Here is a 25,475-nt window from a genome sequence, read left to right as displayed (position 1 = left end):
ATGGAGTATTTATACACTGGGAAAGGATCTGAGTGTCTGAAGTATTCAGACTTTTGACTTTAGGGAAAGAAGTAAGACCAAAAATAGTCCATTGCAGGTAAAGGAGTTCAAAATGTTACTTATGTAAAAGTTCAGAAGTATTACTAACAAAAAGTACTTAAAGTACCAACCTTGAGTATTTTATACACTGTTGGTTCATTATAACAGATCATGTTGTAATTACTGATCAGATTTATAGCTGTCAGATAAATGTAGTGGAGTAAAACGCGTAGTATTTCCCACTAAAACGCAGTGGAGTGAATGCATAAAGTAGCATAAAATGTAAAAAGCAAGTACAAGCAGAATTACCTCAAAACTGTACTTCAGTAAATGTAATCAGTTACTTTCCACCACTAATGAAAGCTGTGTTTGCCTGAGGGAGAGTGAAGTGGAGCGCCACTGTCACCTACAGATTGAAAACAGCGACGGCCGAAAGAGCCCGGAACCGGTTTCCGGACAATTCCGAACACCTCCGAAGACAACCTCCCCTCTTCTTCCCTTCCTCCCTCCCTCCTCCCCTTCACGCCTAATGTTGCTGTACCTCCAACCCTCCCCCCCGTATCAGAGGAGTAGAAACAACAAGCCGCCATTTTGTTTGTGCGGACAGACCGTCAGAAACAGGAGGAGATAACCGAGGGAAGGAGCGACTCCGGCAGCCGACTGCAGCCGCTCCGGGAACCGCCGCGGGAAGAAAGAGTGGCGAAATCCCGTCCGTGTTATCAAGAGAGAGAGCAAGCATCGCCAAAAAGATAAGACGTCAGTGGAGGGAAAACCGAGTCGGCGATCTATATGTGTGCATGAGAAGGAAATACTCCGAAAAATCCAAGGAAGGGGTAATTTTGCGGAGCGGAGCCAGAGGAGAGGCGGAAGAGAGCTATATATTATCATAGCGAGGAGAAAAAAAAAGCTGCGAAAAAGGGGAAAACATCAACATGAAAAATCAGTATGTGTCCGTCGCGGAGGAAGGAAAGAGTCCGCATAGACAATTATATAAATAAATTGCTGCCGGGCAGAAGGGAGAGGTGGAAAGAAAGACGGGTTTAAAGAGAAGGGGGGAAATTGCCAGGATCAACACGAAGGGGGGCATTCTCCATCACAAAGAGTCAATGAGAGGATTTTGTCAGCCCAAAATATTTTAGAGGGGTGTCAGCGTTAGTGTGCCGATCTGAAGCTTTCCGCTTCCGAAATAGCCATAAATTCTCAGCGAGCCGCCGTCAGTTTTTATCACATTTTCGCCTGTCGCCGTAGCTGTGCTCCGTTTTTTCTTTCTGCTACAGATCTCTCTTTTTTTCTCTTCACTTTCCTTGCCAAGACATCCTATAAGCAGTGGGTGGTCGGCATGTTTTTCTTGAGAATATTACCCATTCTTTGCATTATCTGAGATTTGTTTTAACCACGCGAAAACCGGAGGAGGAACCCTCTTCTGGAGCACAACATAAGTAACCCCGCGGATCGTCCTCTGCAAAATAAAACTAATTGGATCAATCTGACTGCCCGCTGATTGGCAATCCGCGCTGTGATTGCCCCCAAGAACTGTTCAGTCACACAAATAAAAGTCTGCATCAGAATCGATTGCACAAGAGGAGCGATTTTTTTTTTTTTGGGACAAGATTTTTCTATATCCAACCTTTGCCAAACCCCGCTGACTGCAATAGGCATAATCGCGCAAAAAAAGGTTGCAACAACTAAATGTGCAATACGACTCTGTTCTTTCTGACCCAGTGCCTTGCATGGTCGAACACTAAGTGCACAATTTAGTCTGCATGCACATGCAAAAGAGACCTCATGCACGGAAATATAAATCCAGCTGAGTAAGTGCAAGTGTGGGAGTTCAGTGTTTTCATCTTTCTGCAGAACTGTTGTACTATTTAATCAGTTACTGTTAAGCCAATGCAAGTTGTTTCTCTCAGTATTGCACCTGGGAGTACCACTGACGCTTGAATTGTATTTTAAAACGATTGCTGGTGGTCTCCACACACCGGTTGACTGCCTTTTTGCTCTTGGAGACGCGAAGGAACCGGCGGCATTGCCAGCAGTGAAATGTCCGGTCAGGTGAGAGAAACTGTAAATGCGACCGAGGATCTGGTAACTGTTGCATGAGAGAACGGCCTCCAGAAGTTAACGCAGGAACACTCCTGGCTTGTGTTGTCGGATCACAATTAACATTTTCCTGCCCTGACCGACACTCTCCGCTGGAGCGATTCAGACCTGAAATGCAGGATTTCTTTGCCGACTATGGCGGACAGGACTGAGTGCAGCACGGATCTTGGGACAATTTTTGAGTCGCAGAAGAGGCTACATGAGGTTGTCAGAGGGCCGCACGCTTGCCTTTTTTGCCGACTCCACCTTCCCACCTCCTCCTGTTGAAATCTGTGAAGAAACAAAATCTCCGACAGGGGAGGGAGACTGATATCTGCTGAGAGGGAGAGCTGTGAGGGAAGGAGTTCAACATTGCTGTCTTCTCCCCTACCGTCCCCCGAGCGGTGGGGGAACGTTCAGAAGCATTTTTAAAGGGACAAGGAGACGCAAATAACGGAAATATCGTTTGCCCTCCGTGGATCTAAAGCATTTTTTTGAATTCGTCAAAAAATATGGCCGATAATGTCCTGGAGTCCGGCCCGCCTTCAGCCAAGAGGCCCAAGCTGTCCTCTCCAGCTCTGTCGGTGTCTGCGAGTGATGGAAATGGTAAGTATATTGCATGCATTACTTAGCTGAAGATTAAACATAAATTAGCTTTGGCTGTTTGTGTATAAATTACTGGCCAGTCTTGGTAGTCCCTGCAGAGTTGCACACTAACTTAGTTGGTTTGACACAGAGCTGGTCCATAACTAATGGTTTTAAACATGCATATATTCGTTGCTTGGTTTAAAATGGGCTGGTTTGAAAAAATTGGATTGTTTAGACAGAATATGATGGACAGCTGGCGGTTGGAGCAACTTTCCAACAGGGATGTTTTGATGTGTTAGCCTCAACAGGCTAACTAGCTAGTAACTATAAGGTCCACCTCCAAACAATGGAAGAGTCGAGTCACCCCAGTTCGCTTTAAGTTCTCTAGTTACTATAAAAGTCAATCAGTTTCAAGGATGATGGCGCATACTCATTAAACAACGGGCGTCACAAATACGCCGTAAACACAGAGGCAAATAACCATTTCCTAACTAGCTTTAGGAGAAAGTAACGGTAACCGAGCTAGCTAGCTAAGTAGCTAATTTCGGCAGATAACCCTACCGGACCGGCTCAGCTGTGCTCGGTAGCTGGCTAGCAAACAAAAATAAGTGATGGTTAACAAGCTAGACCCTGCTGCTCACCAGTGTAACGTTTTCTGTGTGCGCTAACCATTGTCGTTCTTACAGTAAAAACGTTGGTGGTCATGAATTTCGTGTACTTCACGTGTTGTTAGCCGATGTTGTTTTTCGTGAACTATTGTCGTACACCGGCTAGCTATTGTTCGACACTTCATTGAAGTTGCGCAGAGCGCTGTTGTTCAGACGAACATGTAGCCGTTTTTCCATTTTAACTGCTACCGCGTTGAAATGAAAAAGCAAAGTCGGCCGCCGTCTTTGAAACGTCTTCTTTCATGTCTTTTGTTCTCAGGTTTTTAGTTTCTCAATTGTACTACCGACGAAGCCCATTCTTGTCCTCCCTCCATTGTCTGACTGCACGGTGACACCGCGCCGCACTGTTTGCAGTTTACTTTTCAAAGTGATTTAACACTTATCCCAAGCAGACCCTGAATGCATTACACCTTGATTGTGAATTAAACTGTTATTGCAACCGAATTATTTTACACATATTGAGCAAGAAGCCGTGAACTCTTCGCATCACCTCCCCTTTTTGCATCCAGTTTTAACGGGAAGCAGAACTATAATGAGGGGATGGGGCTGTTTTTCCTCTGTGCTACGTTATACAATTACTGTCTTCAGCACAACAATTATTTCTTATTGCACAAACTTTACAGATCTTTGAAAGTTTTTCACGTAAACCGTGCAAAGTTGCAGACCGGCAGCTGCGTCACTAAATGTAGATTTTGATCTTGGTGCATGTTTAGATTTCCACCAGTATCTGGGCTCCTAATGCAGTCAGAACAAGTGAAGAGAAAAGTCAGGACGGGGTGCAACTAGTCTCTTGAATCAAGTCAAACGCTGGCACAGCGCATCTATGGTGGCATCGATTTTTGAGAGTATTTAGAGAGCTGTTACCAGGCCAGAAGCCACCATAACCAGCCAAACTGTGCATGTTTTCATGAGGCCTTCTGAAGAGAACAACTTGGTTTGTGACTGTTAAAAGTGGAAGTAGGACTGCTTTTTCAAGATCTACTTGAGGAAAATGATCAAGAGTGCACTAAAATATATATAAATCACAACAACTTTGCCTTTTTTGAATTGGCCTCCTGTCGCAGTAGATAAGACATTTTCAAGATAAGACCTTTTCTGTTTCATGCACTACATAACTGTAGATCTAATGCACACACCTACAGAGGCACTGCAGTGTTTACCCCTCTGCGGCTTCTCACCCTGACCCGACCACGTTCACTCTCCATGTTTGGCGCCCCATCAAACCACAAACTGATGCCCAGGAGAGAGGTCCAGGTTGTGAGAGGCAGCTACTCCTGCACTGGCTGCCTACCTGTGTGCTTTAGATTAATGGTTGATAGTTTTCAGACTAATGTCAGAGCTGTGTCACACTTACAAGACACAAGGCACTTCAATTATTCTTGCAAAACTGACTGTATTCAGTGAAGATTTTAGTTGAACTCAGCTACGTGAACCAAATTTTTATACTTCTAGTTGGTATGAATTTTGCTTCTTTTCCTCCATGCCTAGATTTTGGTTCACTCTTTGACCTGGAGCACGACCTCCCAGACGAGCTCATCAGTTCCTCGGACCTGGGGCTAACCAATGGAGGAGATGTCAACCAACTCCACACCAGTCTTACAGGGCTCGGAGGAGGCATTGGTTTGGGAGGCCAGGATGCAGCTGCGAAACACAAACAGCTGTCTGAACTCTTGCGCGCTGGAGCACCAGCACAGCAGGGCGGCCCTACTTCCAACAGCACAGCACCCGGGGCTTCCATGGGGATGATGGGGGGTGTCGGTGTCTCCCCTGGTGGACCTCAAGGCATGCCCCCACAGGGCCAGCAACAGCAGCAGCCTGGACTAATGCAGCAGGTTGGAATGGTTGGAGGGGTGGCAGCGCTCAATCGGGCAGCTGCCATGATGGGTGCCCAGAAGGGCAGTCCTGGACAGCAACAGCAAGGCCCGATGGGGGGGCAGGTGATGAATGGCTCCCCAAGAATGGGTTACCCTGGCAGTGCAGGCATGGGTAACAATACTAATCTTTTGGCGGAAACCCTACAGCAGCAGCAGGGCGGTCAGCAAATTGGACCTGGGGGTCAGGCAGGGATGAGACCGCAGCAACCTGGAGCACTGAACAAGGTAAGGACACACAGCACAGCAGGGCCAGACCTTACAGATGCTCTGGTTGTCAGCCAGAAGTTGGCATCTCAGTAGCAACTATTTTATCGTGAACTCTAGGCTAAGCTGAAAACTTTAACAGAGACTTCCAAATGCTGATAAACAAAGTGTGGTTTTGGTGCATGTAGATTTCTTCCAGTATAAATATTTTTACATTTTTTTTACATTAGAAAAGTTGTAGCATTCTTAATTTGAATGTATGTATTGTCAGGGATGTTCCTGTTACAGCCCACTGCCCCATATATACTGCATGTAAAATGTTAAAGTTTGAAATTGCTGCTAAAAATGGTGGAAATGTGCCTGATTGGTCTGGATACAATTTAAAAATATGACCTCTTTAGTTTAGTTAATTCATTCAAAAGGGAAAATTCATGGTAGTTTCACTCTAAAAGTCAGGTTTGTTTCAGTTAAACAGTATTTTCAGGTTTTGGGTCTTTTCAGATCCACATGACGCTGCAAACTGTAGCGCGTACTTATGTCAGACTGCTGAAAAAAATTTCCAGAGCAGGTGCAGGCGCGAGTGTGGTTATGTGTTGGACTCACAGCCACATCACTGTTGGCTCTGTGGTATTGATGGTTAACCTCCTCGCTAGTCAATATGTCACACGAAAGTTGTGATTTTGATCTAAAGTTGTGAAGACAGTATTGCAAACTATGGTAGATTGTTTAGCATAACTGTCTTGGCCTGACCACTGCAGCGGTGCACCAGCAATTTTTTTTTTAAGTAATATCCTGCCGTTAAAATGTGCATTATTATCCATGTAAATGCAGACTGTCCCCAGTTGTGCACAAATGAAACACTGCAGTTAAAGCAAATTTTAATCTAAAGTTAATACAGTTCAACATAGTTGGATACAAATTTACTAAGATGATCTTGTTGTATCTCCATATTTCTTCCTTGAATGTTTTGATATCAGCTGACTGGGTACTGAAATCATGCTTCCATAGGTCATGAAAAGTTTGTTATTTTGATCTTCTAATTTATTTCTTCCTCTTCTTTCATCTCCATACACTCTCTCCTTCTTCTCATCTCTCTCATTTCCTCTTTGCCTCCCTACATCCTGGTCTCCAGATGAATATGATGGCCAACGCGGGCCCCTATGGTGGTCCGTACGGCCAGTCTGCAGGCCAGGGACTGCCTGGAGCAGGGCTGGGCCCACAGCTCCAGAATAAGGCGGGCCTGCCCAACAATATGGCCACCCAGTTCAACATGGACAAGAAGGCACCACCGGGTCAAGGCATGCCTGGGATGGTAGGAATTGTTTGTATCTGTTCTGCACAGGTGGATAAACTCTGCAGCCACCATAAAAGCCACTTATTTAACCACTTATCAAGTATAACTAAAAATACATTTTAACGTCGCTCGTTTTCTCGTTTTCCATCCTTTGACACATCTTTGCATTTACGTCCTCACTTAAACCAGAACGCAGTTTAATTTTTGGTCTAACACATTATGGCCAGAAGTGTGTCTCAATGGCATTTTGCGTCAGTCATCCAAGTTATTGTAGTTTTCAGTTGCCACTGAAGTCTCATGTGGGTGAGATTCCAGTTCCTGGTGAAAGGATGAGTCTGATGATACTCTGCATTTTTCTCCCTGCCAAGAGCCCAAAACCAACAATGGACTGCGCCCAGCAATTTGTGTAACTTTCCGTTTGTCGACTATTTTCACAATCCCACCCACTTCAGGCAGTGATTGGCCTACTGTTTGAAGGTACTAGGCAGGAAGTGAATTTCACTTTCAAGCTTTTTTTTTTCCTTTCATTTTTCACACAACTTCTCCCATTACTTCTCATATGTACAAACAAGTACAGCACACCCTCAGCAAGACTGCAGGCCTTTTCTAACCCACTTTGCAGCGTTGCAAAGTTTGCAAGTGGTTTGATAATTACAAACACGCTCATTCAGACGCGATCAGATAATCTGTCATACAAACTAGTTTGTCTCGTGCAAGGAAAAATGCCAACGCACCTGCATGAATGTTATTACGTCACCTTTACTGTAGAAAAGAAAAATCATGAAGGTTGCAGAAGGTCTGATAGATGAGGTGGCTGAGGAGAGACTAGATAAATGATTATTCATGTTTCTGAGGAGAGGAGGTAGAGAGACCAGTTCCTCCACAACAAAACTATTCAAAATACATAAACACAGTGTAGAAAAGCACTTTTTATTTTGTTTTAATGATTTTATTATCTCTATGCAAGTCACAGTCCAGGCGAGCACCCTCTGTTGCACCTGTCTAACCCATCAAAGTCACGGACCACTTTGCTTGAACAAGATGTGTTTTGGCAACTTTATGTCAAACTTTTTCCTCTCGCTCTCTGTCACTGTACAGCTCTGTGTTCACAGTATGGACAACTGCAGTTTGTTTGTTTTTTTCCCTTAACACCACCACTGACAATGATGCATTTGTTATTTTTCCGTCTGCTAAGTCCTCACAGCAGGACTTCAAACTCTAACTGTAAAAGTCTCCTTTTTACTCTTTGGTAGTATTTTGTGATTCTAAACTGTCCATAAAATAGAGTGGAACTAGTGGCATATACTTTACAGTACCTTTAGGGCATCATTAATAGTAAAAATCAAGTCAATAAGGAGTGTACGGGTGGTACAGATGTACGTGGCTATTTAACATTTTAATGCGGAAATGACTCACTTTTACAGACAAATCTGAAATTGACTGTGGGATATTTTTGACAAACTCAGTTGTCTCAAAAGGGAAGCAGCTCTGGCTGAGTCCTCTAAGTAAGGAGGAAAACCATTGATAGGGTTGTCTTAAATGGATTTTTTGTAAAGCAGTAACTCAAATCACCATTACAGTTGTCTTACCCACCTCAGTGACAACAAACTAGGTGTGAGGTAAATTACAGTTTGTCCACGAGAGAGATCTGAGGGACAATGTACCAGGAGTGTGGTCCATTTTATGTGTTTTACTTCCAAAAAAAAGAGAATAAGCCAATATATTGTTATCCGATTTTTAAACTCTCACATATCTGTTGGTTTTGGCAGAGCTGCAATTTGAACAATAGTTGGACGATAGGGATGAATTGATAAATGAGGCAGTCATCAGTAGGCAGCAGAGCACTGTGTCAACTGCACTCTTGCATTACAAGCTTTCATTACTTATTATACTTATTATTATTATTTGACCATAATTAAAAACAGATTCTATTTTTTTTCAACCAAGAACGGTCCTATTCATTCTCTAGATGCTAGTCTCCTGTTTTTGATTACAGAATAGCTGTAAGCAGAGATCTGAAACTGACTTTCTGCTCCTTTATTCATAGAGCATTTTAGAGTGTTTGATTGTTGAATCCTTTCGCTACTTTTCTTTTTTCTTTAAGCTTTAAGGTATTAGACAAAAGCCATGGCCTTTGCTACATTGATAAAAAGCTTTACATGTTCTTTCAACAGTTAACGCTTCATCTATATCTACACGTAGTGACAACAGTAATTTTGTAGTTAGAAAATCTGCTGCACATGCAAACGAGTTGCAATGTTCTTTTTCCCCGACGTAGGGCTACAAAGTCCAGGAAAAATTGGTCATCGAATTGATTTATTAGTTGTCAAGCTGTGAATAAATAAGGCAGTGGAAGTGGTCCCATAACGCCTGATCATTGCAATGTTGTAAATAATTCTTTCTAAAACCACGTCTATGCCTCCTGTGTGTCCCAAGGCCGCCCAGCAGCCGCAGCCAACAGCGGTTGGTGGCGTATCCGTCGGCGGAGCGGCAGCGGTGGGAGGGGCCCAGGTCGGGCTCAATGCCGTCGGGGCAGGTCCCGGCGCAGCGCCCCCTACCGCAGACCCCGAGAAACGGAAGCTGATCCAACAACAGCTGGTCCTCTTGCTCCACGCGCACAAGTGCCAGCGGAGGGAGCAGGCCAATGGGGAAGTGCGGCAGTGCAACCTGCCTCACTGTCGCACCATGAAGAACGTGCTCAACCACATGACTCATTGCCAGGCTGGCAAGTCCTGCCATGGTGAGTCTGTTGAATTATGCTGATTGCCTGCTTTATGGTGTGTGGTTTATATAAACACTAGTCAGTGTTTAAAGTTGTCATGTATCTGCAGCAATTCATTTTTTCCTTGTTTGTTGTTTATATCCCTCTCGGTTTGCCTTCCAGTTACTTGTTGTATCAGAATGAGTTATTCTCTCTCTGGCTGGCTGTTCTACTGTAATTTTTCATTTCTCCTTCTCTCATCTGGACATAGTTTCTTGTGCTGAATGACTCATACAATAACTTTCTTGGTGTCTGGCTTCTCCCTCTTCCTTTTGACTCTTCTGTTTTCTTTTTTTCCCCTCTCATCCTTTTCTTGTCTCATTATTCATCTTCCTCCGTAACTTTCACGATTTCTCATTTCACTTGTTCTCCCTCTCTCTGCTCCTCTTGTCTTTCGCTTCTCTTCCCTTTTCTCAAACTTCTCTCCATTTTCTGTCTCTTCTCCCCCCAGTGGCGCACTGTGCCTCATCCAGACAGATCATTTCTCATTGGAAGAATTGCACACGACACGACTGTCCTGTGTGCCTGCCTCTGAAAAATGCTGGAGACAAGAGGAATCAGCAGTGTGAGTGTGTGTGTCTCGAGCAGTATGCATGCTCATGGCTCTTATTGAATTATTACACATCACCTACCTTAAAATGATTTGAGAATCCTGTGACTAAACAGAAGCGCACAACAGTAGGCTTGAGTCCACAGATCCTCACCCTTTGTTATCTCTCCACCTCTCTTTCTCCCATCAACACCACCCGTTCTCTCGGCAGCTCTTGTTAACAGTGCAGGGGTGGGTTTGGTGAACGCCTTAGGTACAGGGGTACCTGGTGGGCAGTCCAACACTCCGAACCTGAACCCTCCCAACCAGATTGACCCCAGCTCCATAGAGAGGGCCTACGCTGCTCTGGGTCTCACTTACCAGGGCAACCAGATGCCGCAGCAGCCACAACAGGCCAACATGCCAAACCAGGGGCTGCAGGGCCAGCCTGGGATGAGACCTCTAAACACCATGGGTTAGTTTGTTATGCCATTGTCCATCATTGGATTGTCCTTCTTGACCTCTCCCAGCTGTTAGCTGACATGTGGTCAACGACTTTGTCACATAAGATGACTTGTATTTCAGGGGATAGATTCACATTAATGCGTTAATGGGGATTATTATACTTTTCAGTCATATCCTTCAAACTCTGCAACTATCTCTTTCCAGGAGGAAACTCTATGGGAGTGAATGGTGGAGTGGGTGTGCAACCCCCCAACCAGCAGTCCAACCTACTGCCAAACGCCATGTTGCACAGCAACATGAATGCACAGAGGTAGGACTGCGCCTCACTGCTCACAGCTTTTTACTTCTTGCTGCTGTCATATAACAGACTTAAACCAAGTCAAAATTAGTTCTGTATTGGCTATAGTCTTACTCCTCGCTTCCCTTCCTGTCTGTCGCTTTCCCCAGCTTGATGAATGATGGTGTGGGGAACCTGGGCTCCATGCCCACGGCGACTCCTCCTTCTGCTGCAGGCATGAGGAAGTCTTGGCATGAAGACATCACGCAGGACCTCCGCAACCACCTTGTTCACAAGCTGTGAGTCTGCTGATCCGCGAGCCCCCCCCCAAAAAAAATCTCACTATGGCCACAAGCTAATAAAATAAATCTAATTTGTGTATCAGATCATTTTAAGCCCTGAATGTGAATTGGGTGCCCTTGTCCTCCATTTAATTGTAGCTGTGTGTCCTTTCTGTTTGTGCATGTGTGAGAGCAGCGTGCAGGCCATCTTCCCCACTCCTGATCCAGCTGCGCTGAAGGATCGGCGGATGGAGAATTTGGTGGCTTACGCTCGAAAAGTAGAGGGGGACATGTACGAGTCAGCCAACAGTAGGGTAAGAAACCAACCCACGTAGAGTGTAAGGTATTGTAGTATGACCATCAGTTTCCACTTAAGGGCTGATGAAGTAAAAGTATTTGATTATTTTGTGCACTGTTACAATGTATCCTGTAACAGCCTCCCTCTCTTGTGTTGCATCCCTTCTAGGCGGAGTATTACCACCTGCTGGCAGAGAAGATCTACAAGATCCAGAAGGAGCTGGAGGAAAAGAGGAGGACACGACTCCAGAAGCAGGGCATGATGCCGGGACAACCTGGCATAGGCTCCCCAGGCCTCCCGCAGGGGCCGCCCAGCATGGGACAGCCGCCCATGGCCCCGGGGCAACCTGCAAGTATGTAAACATACTGTCTTTACCTCCCTCGCACACTTCTGTACGTGCATAGACACATGATTGCATGCACATACTCGCTGGTATATAAATAATAGAAAAGAATTTGACCGCTCTGCTTTTAGATCAGTGACATTGATGTTGCTTGGGACGTATCTATATACATGATACTAAACACTGATCAAAAAAGAGAACATGCAGACTTGCACACCACTTTTCTCATTCATTAAAGTGTAATGAAGTTTGTGTGCCCCACTCTAGTTTTTCTCACCTTTTAAACATTTTTCAGTCATCTGTGGTTTTACTGGTGTTCAGTGATCTTGAAGGCAACATGTGTGTGATTCTTGTTACTCTTCTCACCCTGTCAGATGGTCCTCACGCTGATCCGTCCATGGTCCGACCAACTGGACCCAATCAGATGGTCAACAGAATGCAGAACCCAGCAGGTGTGTGTCTAATACGTGTAACTGACGTCATTACAAATGCTTGTTGAGCAGCCAGACTTACAGAAAGTTATTTTTACAGGAGTTTTGTGGAGGGTAATAACAAGTGTTTGATATAACTGTGTACTTCTGTTGTTAGCCTGTTAGCACATTAATCCTGCACATTTTTTTGCCTCAACACTCGAGTAAATTTCGCCAGGAGAACAGTTGTCTGACTGGCCAAGATTGTGCATTTGGTGATGTTACTTTAGAGCAATTGTGTGCAGCAAAGTCAGCAAACATGCGTCCCTTACTTCAGTCTGTGGTGCCAAATTCAAAATGCTTCCACACTTTACTTCAGATGTTATGGCGTCGAGATTATCTGTTCAGATGACTCACTTTTTCTTTCTATTTTGTGTTGGCAAAGAGAACATGCTGCCCTCCAAAGGTAAAATGCTGTAACTACAGATTTGCTAACTAGACAGCTAAAGTAAGAGGGCCTATATCAAATGGAAAGCTAGCTGGCGAGATAGCCACAACTTGCCTCAGCTAAACTAAAGTTTAGTTATTGATTTTCCCCTGGTTGTTATCTGTAAATGAAAGTTCATCCATTTAGATAAACTGACACATTGATATTCACATAGTCATATGGATATTCATAGCAGCAAAATCAATTTATGATTGTCACACAGTCACACAGTGACACAGATGTCCAACAGACCTTTACCAGTTGTTTATTTTCTTCCCACATTCAAATGATGAGTTTCAAATAACGAGCAACAACCCTGGTGTGAACACACCATCAGTGTTTTGTCTCATTCTAACTTGTCTCATTTCTGTCCCCCTTCATCTCTAGGAATTAACCAGTTTGGTCAAATGGGGATGCAGTCGATGGGTCAGAGGTCGACACCGCCTCTTCCTCTGAATGCTCCAATGAACCAGGTTGGCATCACTGTCACCATCTCTATCACAGACTACTTGAGGGTTATATGAGCTTCATGTATGAAAGTCCCAAATAGATAGTTTCCCAAAGTTGGTACTCAGGTATGCTAAAGGATAAAGTGATGTAAGTTCAAAAACAAGTATGTGAGGTTAATTCTCCTGTCAGTCTGTCCCTGGTGCTACACAGTGCCCACTGCTCATAATGTTAAGAATGGGTTATTTTCAGAGATCAGATTTCACTGTGTGTCGCACTGTGTATGATTCTGTGTATGTGCCAATAAACTTGATTTCGTTTTAACCTAAGTACTGTGAGAAGTCTCAGCTGCGATCTGTGTGGAGGAGGGTGCACAAAAGACAGAGAATGAGAAAAATCAGAAAAAGCATGTTTAGTGTATTCAAGATCACATTTGCATAAAAACACAGTTTGCTGAAATGCTTTTTTCCATCCCAGACTTCACATGTCCCTTGTTGTCTCGTTTCCAGATGGGTATGGGACCAACAAGGATGGGTCAGCCCAATGCCACGCAGTTACAGAACCAGTACCTCCCTCCAGGCCAGTTTCCTGGGTCCAGTCCTGGACGTGGTTCTGGTCCTGTTGGCATGAACCAGCCAGGAGCGCAGACTGCAGTGCCACCGGTACGGATTTAGTGACAGTAGCTTGTAATGCAGAGATGAGTTCGATTGCCAAGGGTCTTTGCAAAAGCAGAATAAGAATGTGATTCAAACATATCTTCAGTCGGATGTGGGGCACCTGCTGAATGACAGCAAATGAGGACGAACGCGGGCATCAACCCGCAGAGCTGCTTTGCAGGAATTGATGGATAATGATGAATATTGTATAATCAGTTGAACTGTCTTCAGGATTTTGGCACATAATTCTTGTCCGCTGTGAGAGATGGATCACAGTTCTTTATTGGCTCTATCAAGAAGTTTAAAGACCGATTACTTGTGCGTTTTGCAGTCTTCCCTATATCATTAATTTATGTTCTAGCTTTCAAAGAGGCCGATTAAAAATAAAATGTCACACAAAGTTCCAGAGTTGTGTCTAGTAAAACCTTTCTCTATAATTAGTCAGACCCATGTTGTTCTTAATGGAGATTCATCTTTAACAGAGGTTCTATAAGAAAAGATAATTTTTTTCTTAAAGAAGAGTAGGGACCTCCGGCTTTTCTTCTTTCTCTAACCTCTGTGTCCTATCCTCTGTAGCAGAACCAGATGTCAACACCGCCTTCCCTCCCAGCCAGTAGCCCCGCAGCACAGGCTGCCTCTTCTGCACCGGGCTCTGGAGCCCCTGGAAGTTCCATGGGGCCTGGTAGTGCCAGTGGTGCTGGGCCTTTACCCAACCTGCCTCCATCCTCTACCTCCACCCAGCCTAACTCCTACCCTCACTGTCCACCCATCCGAACAAACTCCCCCTCACCAGCACGCAGCTTAACGCCTCAGCCGCATCAGACGCCCCCCACGTTACCTAGATCTCAGACCCCGCAACCACAGACTCCTGGCACACCCCAGCTGCCCCCTCCCCAGCACCCCCAACAGCAGCAGCAGCAACAACAGCAGCAGCAGCAACAACAGCAGCAACAACAAGCTTCACAGCAGCAGTCATCAGGGCAGGCGGTGACCTCTGAGAAGACTAATCACCTGCCACAGCAGACGCTTGGGGGTGTGGCTTCCTCAGGCCCCCAAGCAGGTCAGGCTTCGTTGGTGCCTACCCAGAATGCTCATGTGCCATTGCAGCTGCCTCAGACCCCAGTGAGTAGATCACCCTGCTTCCATTACTTTTCCCACTCTTCCAAAGTCAGACTCCTTTTCCTGAAACCACCTGCAGAAGCCTCATTCAGTGATGCTCCTGGCTTCCTGCTTACTCTGGTTCAGTGAGCCTTCGGTTCTCAATTGCATGAGGGGCTTATCCCTGTGACAGCAGCAAGTGAGTCTAGTTGTTCTATAGTTTCGTCTTTCACATAGGGAATAAGAAAAATGCATAAAAATTCAAATGAAAAGTTTGCCAAAGTTTGTCAGTATTAAAAAAAAAACAGAGGTTTAGGTTTTGCAAATGAATGAATTATCTTCAAACTACTGAACTTTCTTTTGAAAAATTCACTGTTCCACAAATGAGTTTGAGGAAGCATTACCTGATTGTCCATGATTGACATTACAAAGTGAGTGGAACAAAAAAAACAAATGTTCCCTTTTTGTGGATTCTAACCTGCCATTTCTAAACTTCACTCCATCTCTGTCCCGCTGCCACAGCTATCTGCGAAGCCTTCTCTGACGGCAGATGGTCAGGTGTCCTCTCCAGCCTCGGTCAGTAGCAGTACCAACCCCAATTCCCAGCTCGCCCAGGCGGACTGTCCCGGTCCCAGCCAAGAAGACGTGAAAATGGAGGTGAAAAAGCAGGAGGACGACGACGAAGGGACTGACAGCCAAGGAGAAGGCAAGGGGAAGATGGGAAAGGGTCAGCCTGATATGAAGACGGAGGAGAAACCTGAGGTAAAATTGTCCACGCTGACTCACTGACGCTCTTATGAAGGTGTCTGAAAATCCTGGAAAATGTCTAACTTTCAGGTCTACATGGTTTTGAGTAGTTTAGAGTTTAATATTGTTTTTAAGGTCTTTATATATGCATTATATGCAATATGCATTATGCTGAATTTTTCTCTCAGATAAAGAAAGAAAAGCCGTCAGGAGATGGATGTAAAGGTGAGCCCATGGATACGTCTTCATCCTCGGTGTCATCGTCAGTAGCGACAGGTGAAGACAAGAAGCCGGAGGTGAAGAAAGAGCCCAAAGAGGAAGAGGAGGGGTCAGGGTCAACAGCCACCAACAGCTCCCCAGCCAGCGCTCAGAGCAAGAAGAAAAGTAAGTGTACTGATTAAACAGCGGCCTGCTCATTGATGGGTGGGTAGAGGGGCCAAAGAGTGTGCTCAAAAAATGGGCACAATTAAAATGATTTAGCCCTCAGTGTCAGGGTAAAAATTGCTCCACAACAAAGGAATGATTTGCAGACAGTTATGAGACAGTTATGCATCTTTTAAATGAAGTGTATGAATTTTCTTTTTAACAACCAAGCTGACTAACAAACGATGGGAGAGCTTTGTTTTCCCCCTTTAGAAACTGTTCTGAGCAAAATGCTGCCTGGGCCAGTGATTTAATAGTTAACTCACCACCCAGCCCTGTGAGTAGTAGTAGTAGTGACCTGAGTGGTGAGTAAATATAGCTCCAAACTTGAATGCGTGTCCAAAGTGAGCCATCTTTAACGCAGTGGTTCGTTGAAACTTGCAGAGATTCAGTCAAGGCGTTGTTGCCAACAGCGTACGATGTGCCTGGAACCACCCGTGCCTTCTGTTTTGTCTGTGTTGACTGTGTCACCAGAAAAGCACCAGTTTTATCACATTTACTGTGGCCTGACACAACTCCGCTACTGCAGCCTTAACACTCAGTCTCTTCTGTTGAATGACGTAACACGACGTGATGCAGTCAGTGGAGTTTTGCTGCCAGCCGTCCTCAGATGCAGCAGAGAGGAGCGTCTGCTACGCAATTTGCACCCCTTCCTCTCTTCCCCCTTTACCTTACGTCTCTAAACCTCTTCCATTTCTCATTTGCTCCCTCGCTTCCAGTCTTTAAGCCGGAGGAGCTGCGTCAGGCTCTCATGCCCACCCTGGAAGCTTTGTACCGGCAGGACCCTGAGTCCCTTCCCTTCCGTCAGCCGGTGGACCCCCAGTTACTGGGAATACCCGTACGTATTCGAACTAGTAACAAAACTAACCTGGTAAGGGACTGCACTGGCTGCCATTTTGCTTCAACTCCTTTGAAAACGTAGCTTTTTCTTTGTTTTTATTTCTGTTTTCCTTTTTTCATCATTAATGTTTTTTTCTCCTTTGTCATAGTTGTCATATTATCTGGATTTATTTTATATATCTGCTTCCAGTTTCTTTAATCTTTTAGTTGATTTTTCTCCCATTGCATGTCAGAAGTTGAGAAAATGAGATTTTGAAGTGTATGTGTGTGTGCGTGCGCACGTGTGTATGAGTGTGTGCGTGCGTGCTCTCTTTTTTGAAACTTCTTGTCATTTGTAAATCAAAGCAATGACTCATATGAACATTTGCCTTTACTTTGATGGAACTGTAGCAAAGGAAAAAAGTAAATGATATATGCAAATCAGATAAACAACATTAAAATTTTGCCTGAGTAATTACAGATTTTGACATTGAAATTTAGGTTTTTTTAATATTATTATTATTATTATATGGCCCAAGCATCCATCAGAGTATTATTACTAATTAAACCATAGCTGTTTGTCTTTCATTGCACTCCAAATCCAATAAGGAGAGAATGGAGACATGTCAACACTATGTATTTCAATGAGCAAAGTCCAAAGGAAGAACATCATTTGAACAACAGTTCATGAGCCAATTGCTTTCATTTATCACTTTAATCTTGTTTGACGTTTGCCTTTTTCCACATCAAATTTTAGGCTTTAATTTGAATCTTGATTTTTGTAGTTTTCATCCTAGCCCTCCATTGCTAGCTTTCTAGTTCAGTTCCTCACCAGTAGTAGTGTGTCAGTGTTCAGGTGGGCAGTGTGTAGAGGTGGGACAATACCTTTACCTTTAAAAGCCTCAGTATGTGCTTCAATAGATGTAAAAGTCATTGCTGCATTGAAAACAGAGCGACAGCGTCCGTCTTACCACTGCCTCATGCAGTATGAAGTTTGATAAATGCCATTTTTAGAGCGGTGATGAGCAAGCACCAGGCTATTGGCTCACCTCCCTTCAGGAACCTCCACAGTCAAGTGATGCAACTTTCCGCTGTTGTATAATCATATAACACCAGATAATCGTTCAGCCGCTTATTGAAAATGTAAGTTCCTCACAACCCGGTTGGATTTCCAAACACTGTTGTGATATTAATCATAAATTTGGCTCTCTAGGCTGACATGGTAATATGCATCACTTGTTTGTTCATGTGAGTGGATCCGTTCAGAGATGAGGGTCTGTTTCCTAACTCTTGTTGCCATGGTGACACCGAGATGGACCCTGCTCTTTGAAACTCACACCTCCTCCTCTCTTTTTTTTTTTTTTTTTTTTGAATCTCTAAAAAGCCTTTCATTTTCTCGCCCTCTTCTCTGCTGCTTTCTCAAATGGCGTTTTTAGTTTGAGACAAAGCGGAGGGCAGACGACGGGAAAAGGAAAAACAACTTGGAGGCCAATCCGTCCCTCTTACATTTGCCTTCACCTCGGCACTGTTGGCTTTAACTCTGCCATCATATTGCCACTCACGCTGCTGGCATTGTTAACGCCAACCACTATGTTGCTAAAAACAGTAAATCTGTGTCTGCCTGTTGCTGTTGCCGCTGCTCTGTTCTTCTTGGTTTTGCACCTTGATCGCTTCCTGGGCCTGAAAGCTTTGTTTGCTTTCATTCTTCAGCAGAGAGCCGTTCCCCCCCCAGCTGTTGGACAGTGTTCAGCACTGTGTTGCAAAATAAGCAAATGTACTATTACTCAAATTGATGATTTCTAATGATTTTCGTATGGCTTGGCTTCAGTTGCAATAAGATGTGTCAAATGCAATCTCATCCGTAATTTTTTTGACTGTGGTTATATGAGCGGCAGAGGACCGGACAGACTTGTGGCGGTCGCCTGGTCCCTGTCTGCAGCACAGATAGTACTTAAAGTGTAGGGTGCAAAGCGGAGAGCTGGAGGGCAGAAGTTGTCATGTCTCTCTGTTTGCACGTGAACCTTCTTTTCTGCAGCGCTCAACAACATTGTCCCCCTGCACCCTCTTCTCTCCCTACTCTGGTCCCACTCGGTCGACGCCTTCATCACACCTTCACCTGATGACCTCAACGCTGATGATGATGATGATGATGATCATGCTCTTCTCCCCCATCTCTCTCATCTTGGTCCCTCGGACGACCAAACCCTCCCACCATGTCGCTGCTCTCTCTTCTCTCCCTCCTCTGACCCTTTTTTAATTCCTGAACTTTACCTCCGCCCGCCACTCGAATCCCAAACCAGGACTACTTTGACATCGTGAAGAACCCCATGGACCTGTCGACCATCAAGCGGAAGCTGGACACGGGACAGTACCAAGAGCCTTGGCAGTACGTCGAAGATATCTGGCTGATGTTCAACAATGCCTGGCTGTACAACCGCAAGACGTCCCGCGTGTACAAGTATTGCTCAAAGCTGGCTGAGGTGTTCGAGTCGGAGATCGATCCCGTCATGCAGGGCCTGGGATACTGTTGTGGGAGGAAGGTGAGTCAAGAGCTTGTATTTTTTTTCCTTTTCCAAACTAATGGGGTCAAGGAGTAAAATCTTTCTTTTTTTTAAATGAGCTAATTGATGATCAGGATTGAGTTTTAAATGTGTATGTTTGCTCTCTGGTGGAGAGATGATTGACGCCACTCTTCATTTATACATGGTAAATATGAAGCTACAGCTAGCAGACGGCTAATTTAGCATAAAGACTGGAAACAGGGTGAAACAGCTAGTGTGACTCTGTCCAAGGGTAACAAAATCCTCCTGTAAAGCACCGCAGCTCACTAATTAACACGTTATATCTCGTTTGTTTAATCTTTACAAAAGCCGAAATGTAAAAACAACAATTGGCCATTTTACGGAGGCTTTGTGTCGGACTATATCTTGGCTGGGAGCAATAACTTTCTGGAGTCTGTGGCGGTTGCCTGGCAGCGGCTTGCAGCCAAGAAATAGATTAAACAAAGAAGATATAGCGTGTTAATTAGACAGTTTTAAAGGTGCTGGTTGTTAGATTTTTTACCTTTGGACAGAGACAGATTAGCTGTTTCTTTGTTTCTGGTCTTTATGCTGAGCTACCCAGCTGCAGGCTGTGGCTTCATATTTAACAGACAATTATGAGAGTGTATGGATCTAGTCTAACTCTCCTCCAGAAAGTGATTACGAGTATTTCCCAGCCATGAGTTTTGTCTTTGTCTGTCCTAGCACTGTATGTTGTGTGAGGAGTGTATGAATAAGAGGTGTCATTTGTTCAGTTTTTGTCTATGAAGTCTGCAAACAACTCTTTTTGTTTGTTTGTTTGTTTTTTTTGTCTCTTTACAGTTTGAGTTTTCCCCCCAAACTCTTTGCTGCTATGGAAAACAATTATGCACCATCCAACGTGACGCTGCTTATTTTAGCTACCAGAACAGGTAAGGGCTGTCTGCACATTGGAGCACAAGCACACAAGAGGTCACACACACAAATGGCATTCGTGAAGTGTTAGAGCACATGAGCATTTTACTGTGAAAATCCAGCCAATGAGGTCAGCTTATACGTGTCTTGTATTTTGCACATTGATGCTATGCTGTAGGAAACATTATCGATCAGTGCAATCACAGATGAGTTTTAATTTGGCTTCAACTGGTTGCCCTGGCACCATCTCCATCTTCATAGTTCACTGTTTTAATTTTCATTATGCTGTCATTCATAAAGTGGGCTCCTGTCTTCTCCAGCAGTTCTTTATTTGTTGCACCATTGTTTCCCACTGGGTAAATTTACATCCACGGCACATGACGGCTTGTGTTTTCTGATATTTGCTTGCGTAAATAGAGGGGAGTGGGGAAATATCCATTCTCACCACCAGAAGAAAGGTTCCCACTTTATAAATGATCTGAAAGGATGATGGGTCTCTGTTGCTTTATTTTTTTTCTCATCCACCCTTTCATGTTTGGAGACTCGCATCCTCACTCCCTTCCTCCTCCACAGCTCCTAGTGGTCTCTCATGTTGCTGTAATGTTGTTGTTGTTTACCACTGGACGTCTGACGCTAATCTTTGCTTTGCCTTGGCTCTCTGTCCTCTGTTGGTTGTTGTTCACATCCTGTCCGTCCCTCCCTCCTCCATGTCCCCCCTCTCCCTCTCTGTCCCCTCCATTGTCCTCGTCTGACCTGTAACGATTTATTTCACGCTTTTTTAATATTCATTTTGACCTCCCCTCCCCTCCCCCATCTCCCTTCCCTTCTCCCCTTCTCTCCCTCCTTTTTTAACGCTTGTGATGTCTGCATTGGCCTGTTTTGGTGTGACCAATCATCCACAACAAAATTTACGCGCAAAATCAAAACACCCGCCCACACAAAAACCCTGCATCACGATTGGCTGCTTCCTCCTGGCGACGACCTACCTTGCCCTCTGCCTCCTCCTGTGTGTCCGCCCCCTGGCCTGTCCTGCCCTGCCCTGATTGGCGGCTGCTTCTTCGTGCCCTCTCTGTGATTGGCTGTGCTGATGGTGGCGAACGTGTAGTTCACCAAAATATGGGCTTCTTGCTGACAGGTACCACTTCTGTGAGAAGTGTTTCAACGAAATCCAAGGAGAGAGCGTTTCCCTGGGGGATGACCCCTCCCAGCCTCAGACGTGAGTACCGTCACCCACCTGCCTTCCTCTCACACACCTCGATCCCATCTGAAACTTAGAGACCACACAAGCATAAATTTAAAGATCATGAGCAGCTTTTATTTTGGAATTGCTTGTGACTTTTGATTTCTTCTCTGGAGTTCAGTTTTACTTTGGTTCAAATCTATCAGATAAATCTAAATGATACATAAAGGAGATGTTAAAACATACAGTGCTCATGTCTTTATGGGTTATATCATTTTGTCATGTTGATTCATATTTATCATTAAGTAACGGTGTTATATACCTGCTTTCACCTCTGACGAGTACAGTACAACAGTATTTAGCGATGACGTATGTAGCCAGTTGGCACATTTTGAATTCCTCTAAGCGTTTTGTGAATTGAAGATGGAGGATTCTGCACACAGCCGGCTCTCTTCAGGGGGATTACCTTGTTGTGTCTGTTACAGTTATTCGTTTTCTGCTTTTTCCCACAGGTCCATTAACAAAGACCAGTTCCAACGAAAGAAGAACGACACGCTCGACCCTGAATTGTATGTCTCCTTCTTAACTCATTAACTTTCATTCAGAAATCATTTCACACCATCTCTGTGATGCTGTAAGATCTGTGACTTTATGCATTCAGATAATGATTCATTTATTTATTATTTTTCTGTGAGGGTTTTTTTTTTTTTTTTTAGGAATTTGATTAAAAGTATACTATGCAGGAATTGTTGGTTACTATTCGTAAACACAACATTCAAACTTGGCCCTTCCTCCCCGGCTCAATGGCGCCAACAGTTCGCTGCTTGCACGTACACTGCAAGCTGCTGTTGTTGGGACATTACACTTGTTGTAATGGAAAAGTAGATACTTTAGCAAGCTAACTAAGCTGACCGCCGGGACCTACCCGTCCAACAGGAAGCAGGCCAACTTTGCGTCGCTCTTCATCCTCATCCTCCCCTTCAGTGCTAACCAGCGGGTGAAAGACAACCCCAGATTCTCTCTTGTTGTGGAACAAGTTCTGTCTGCTCGGTGTTTTGCCTCACCATATTCCTGCTTTTTCAGCCCTCTATCTGACATTTTCATAGCTTACTCTTGGATGTGTGCTGCGTACTGTCTGGCACTTTGTTGCCTGGGAACAACACACCCACTACGCAAAGTTTGCTGCTCAGAAACATCCCAAACACAGCAAAAGAGGACAAGCATAAGAAAATACAAGCAGCGTCTCTGCAGATAAATTCACTGCCACACACTTCTAGTGGCTCCTAAGTGATGATTGAGAGGAATTCATTGTATATGAGTCAATAAATAGTTTTTAGGAAAATCCTGCGTAGTATACCTTTAAGTAATTATCATTTTCTCATGATTTCCAAAAAATATTTTGGATGTCATAACCTTTTACTTCTTTCCTGTAATTACTTATTTAGCACCTTTGTAGCTTGTGCAGAGGAACAGACAGGGTATTTTAATTATGTGTGACATATTACGTATTAACTTTGGAAACTGCGTCTGTCTTTTGTCTTCTCATTCTCTCTCTGCTCAGGCTTGTGGAATGTATTGACTGCGGTCGTAAAATGCACCAGATCTGTGTCCTGCATAATGAAACCATATGGCCGTCTGGGTGAGCCAGCTATCTTACATGCACGCACGCACACTCTGTATATTCTGTTACATGACTGGGTCTGGAAAATAAATTTGTCCTTGAAAAGCTCTCAGAATCATCCAAAACATGAATAAAAGACTTGAAAAGCGCAGCTATTAAGTCCAAACGCACGTGCACACATGTTTCCATGCAAATTGTGAAAGATCACATACAGTTCCCACATTCTGAGGTGCAGTTTGGACAAAGTGAAAATGTATACTAGGAGGCATGATCATTACATTAGGACAGAAAATGTCCGGCAGTGTGGCGGCGATAGATGCACATGTAAACAAAGTCCTGCAGCTCCAGTGTAGAGTGGGAGTCTCCTTCATGTGTGGTCTGTTTGTAATTAAACAACGTAAGCAATCTCACAATCATTATAGCTGTTTAAGTAAAGGAAGACTGACAGGAAAGGCTCAGTCATCTTTGTCATTAAAGCCACTTAATTACTGTCATTGGTGTTAATTGTGACAGAGATGATGGTAACCTGCAAATTTAACCATTGACTCTTTACTTCCTCCCTAACTACAGCTTTGTATGTGACAACTGCCTCAAAAAAGCCAATAAGACGCGGAAAGAGAACAAATACGCAGCCAAAAGTAAGTGCGTCTGTGTTTTCTGTTCGTGCCCGCCTCCTTCCCTTCATTCTCTTTCAGCCATAATACCAACATTTCATACCAACAACTATATTTATGATGAATAATCTCTTACTTTTACATTGTAGTGTCTATTTTAAACAAGTTCTTCAAGTTGGAAATAATTTTCTCCTTTTGAGTTGATCCATGGCTGCCTGGATCAGATCTTCTTGCCTGGAGTTCAGCTGCTGGGCTGTTTTAATGTCAGAGCCAGTCCTCACTTTGTAGCCACTATCAATTTATTAATGTGAAATTTTACAAACAGAGGAAGTCAGAGGAAAGTGAAAACAAAGACTGCAAATTTGCCAAACCATAAAATATAGAGAGATGCGACAGATGGTGACATGGACAAAATGAAGGTTCACATATTAAAGCGAAGAGAAGGACAGAGCGCAAGTTTCTGATGTTATATCACCACCGCCAGAAAGTGTTGGAAGAAACAAAAAGGGAGCTGTTATGAGTAACTGGAGCTGCCAGACAAAAGACCACCAGTATGATGTAGTGGACAGTCAGTGGTCTGTATGTGCTGTAATGCGGTGAGAAATGGAGTATCCTGGTGTGCAGCTCACACTGAACAAACCCTGACAGCACATTGGACTCTGGTCGGTGTAATATCTGAACTTAATCACAGGTTTCATTCTGAAAACTATTCTTGGTAAGGTAGTGTCAGTTGTTTAAATTGTTTAAATTTCCCATTTTTGTTGAAGATATTGTTTTCAGTGCAGCTTTTTCAAAAATATCTGGGAATGCTTCCAAACATGAACTCTGTTGTAGCCCAACAGTGACTTAACTACTACCATTGTACCCCAAATTTAATCTTCCTTGGATATTTTCTAATCCTTCCACTCTGTGATGATTTTTAAGGATCAAAATCAGTCATCAGGATACATGCGATGTATAACATATTAAAGAAATAGTTCACTATTTTGGAAAAAACACTTGGTTTTATTGGCAGGAGTTACATGACAGGACTGATACCACTCTCATGTTTGTGCAATATATAAGTCTTATTATTAGATCCTATTTGCTTGCAGTAAATTAAAGTCTTGTCATCACTGAGTTTGCCAGGAAACCAGCTGAGACTCTGTGGAATTGCTGGTCGTGGCCAAGAAAAAGTCTGACACATACCCGCCTTAAAACCACAAAATGCTGTTTTTACACTTCAGTTTTTTTACAGATTGAACAAACAATATACAATATGTTAATTAGTGGTTAATTAATAAGCTTTAGAGGTGCTGGAAAGCAGATTTCGTTACCTTTGGACAGACTAGCTGTTTCCCCTTGTTTCCAGTCTTGGCCGTTACTGAGTATCTACTGTACAGACTTGTGTGGGATATAAATCTTGTTTAAGTCGCGGTAAGGAAGCAAATCGTATTTCCCAAAATGTACTTTAGCTGCTGGTGCTGCTGTTGTGTGGAGCTCTACTTTATAGGCCACATGCTTAAAATCTTAAATTGTCAAAGGCAGTGAGGTGTCCTTGTTCTGTCCCTCATCTGCTGAAAACTTTCTGTCAGGCAGAGGGTGGTGACGGAGGTATCTCTCCTCTCTGTTCCCTCCCCTCTTTGTATTCCACCTCCCTTTCTTCATCCCTCTTCCTGTCTTTTGCAGGGCTTCCTCAGACCAAGTTGGGGGGCTTTTTGGAGTCACGAATAAACGACTTCCTCAAGCGGCAGAGCCACCCTGAATCTGGTGAGGTCACCATCCGCGTGGTCCATGTCTCAGACAAGGTGGTTGAGGTCAAGCCGGGCATGAAGTCCAGGTAGGGTCGAATTTCACTGC

At 44.0% G+C, this 25,475-nt stretch overlaps 1 protein-coding gene across 7 annotated transcripts in view; it reads left to right on the top strand.

The window, feature by feature from the left end:
• The first annotated feature begins 1,672 nt into the window (after positions 1-1,672).
• Positions 1,673-25,475, top strand: part of ep300b (E1A binding protein p300 b) — a 33,173-nt gene continuing 9,370 nt past the window's right edge. Inside the window, exons 1-24 of one of the 7 annotated variants that reach the window (XM_041958040.1) lie at positions 1,673-2,724; positions 4,863-5,473; positions 6,585-6,764; positions 9,183-9,486; positions 9,959-10,072; positions 10,269-10,511; positions 10,706-10,811; positions 10,949-11,077; positions 11,256-11,373; positions 11,526-11,709; positions 12,075-12,152; positions 12,985-13,070; positions 13,554-13,706; positions 14,280-14,822; positions 15,321-15,560; positions 15,734-15,929; positions 16,688-16,806; positions 19,088-19,327; positions 20,150-20,238; positions 21,357-21,437; positions 21,914-21,970; positions 22,963-23,040; positions 23,593-23,660; positions 25,305-25,455. In XM_041958040.1, coding sequence (XP_041813974.1) covers positions 2,631-2,724; positions 4,863-5,473; positions 6,585-6,764; positions 9,183-9,486; positions 9,959-10,072; positions 10,269-10,511; positions 10,706-10,811; positions 10,949-11,077; positions 11,256-11,373; positions 11,526-11,709; positions 12,075-12,152; positions 12,985-13,070; positions 13,554-13,706; positions 14,280-14,822; positions 15,321-15,560; positions 15,734-15,929; positions 16,688-16,806; positions 19,088-19,327; positions 20,150-20,238; positions 21,357-21,437; positions 21,914-21,970; positions 22,963-23,040; positions 23,593-23,660; positions 25,305-25,455 — 4,262 coding nt within the window. In that variant the 5' untranslated portion in view covers positions 1,673-2,630. Of the gene's footprint in view, positions 2,725-4,862; positions 5,474-6,584; positions 6,765-9,182; positions 9,487-9,958; positions 10,079-10,268; positions 10,512-10,705; positions 10,812-10,948; positions 11,078-11,255; positions 11,374-11,525; positions 11,710-12,074; positions 12,153-12,984; positions 13,071-13,553; positions 13,707-14,276; positions 14,823-15,320; positions 15,561-15,733; positions 15,930-16,687; positions 16,807-19,087; positions 19,328-20,149; positions 20,239-21,326; positions 21,438-21,913; positions 21,971-22,962; positions 23,041-23,592; positions 23,661-25,304; positions 25,456-25,475 lie in introns of all 7 variants that reach the window. The other 6 variants (XM_041958037.1, XM_041958039.1, XM_041958036.1 and 3 more) reach the window with 6 other exon arrangements.

The sequence above is a fragment of the Chelmon rostratus genome, chromosome 17, assembly GCF_017976325.1.
Source record: "Chelmon rostratus isolate fCheRos1 chromosome 17, fCheRos1.pri, whole genome shotgun sequence".
In the NCBI taxonomy this organism is placed as follows: Eukaryota; Metazoa; Chordata; class Actinopteri; order Chaetodontiformes; family Chaetodontidae; genus Chelmon; species Chelmon rostratus.
The sequence above is the reverse complement of the archived record's forward strand: the minus strand, read 5'-3'. Positions and strand labels throughout refer to the sequence as shown.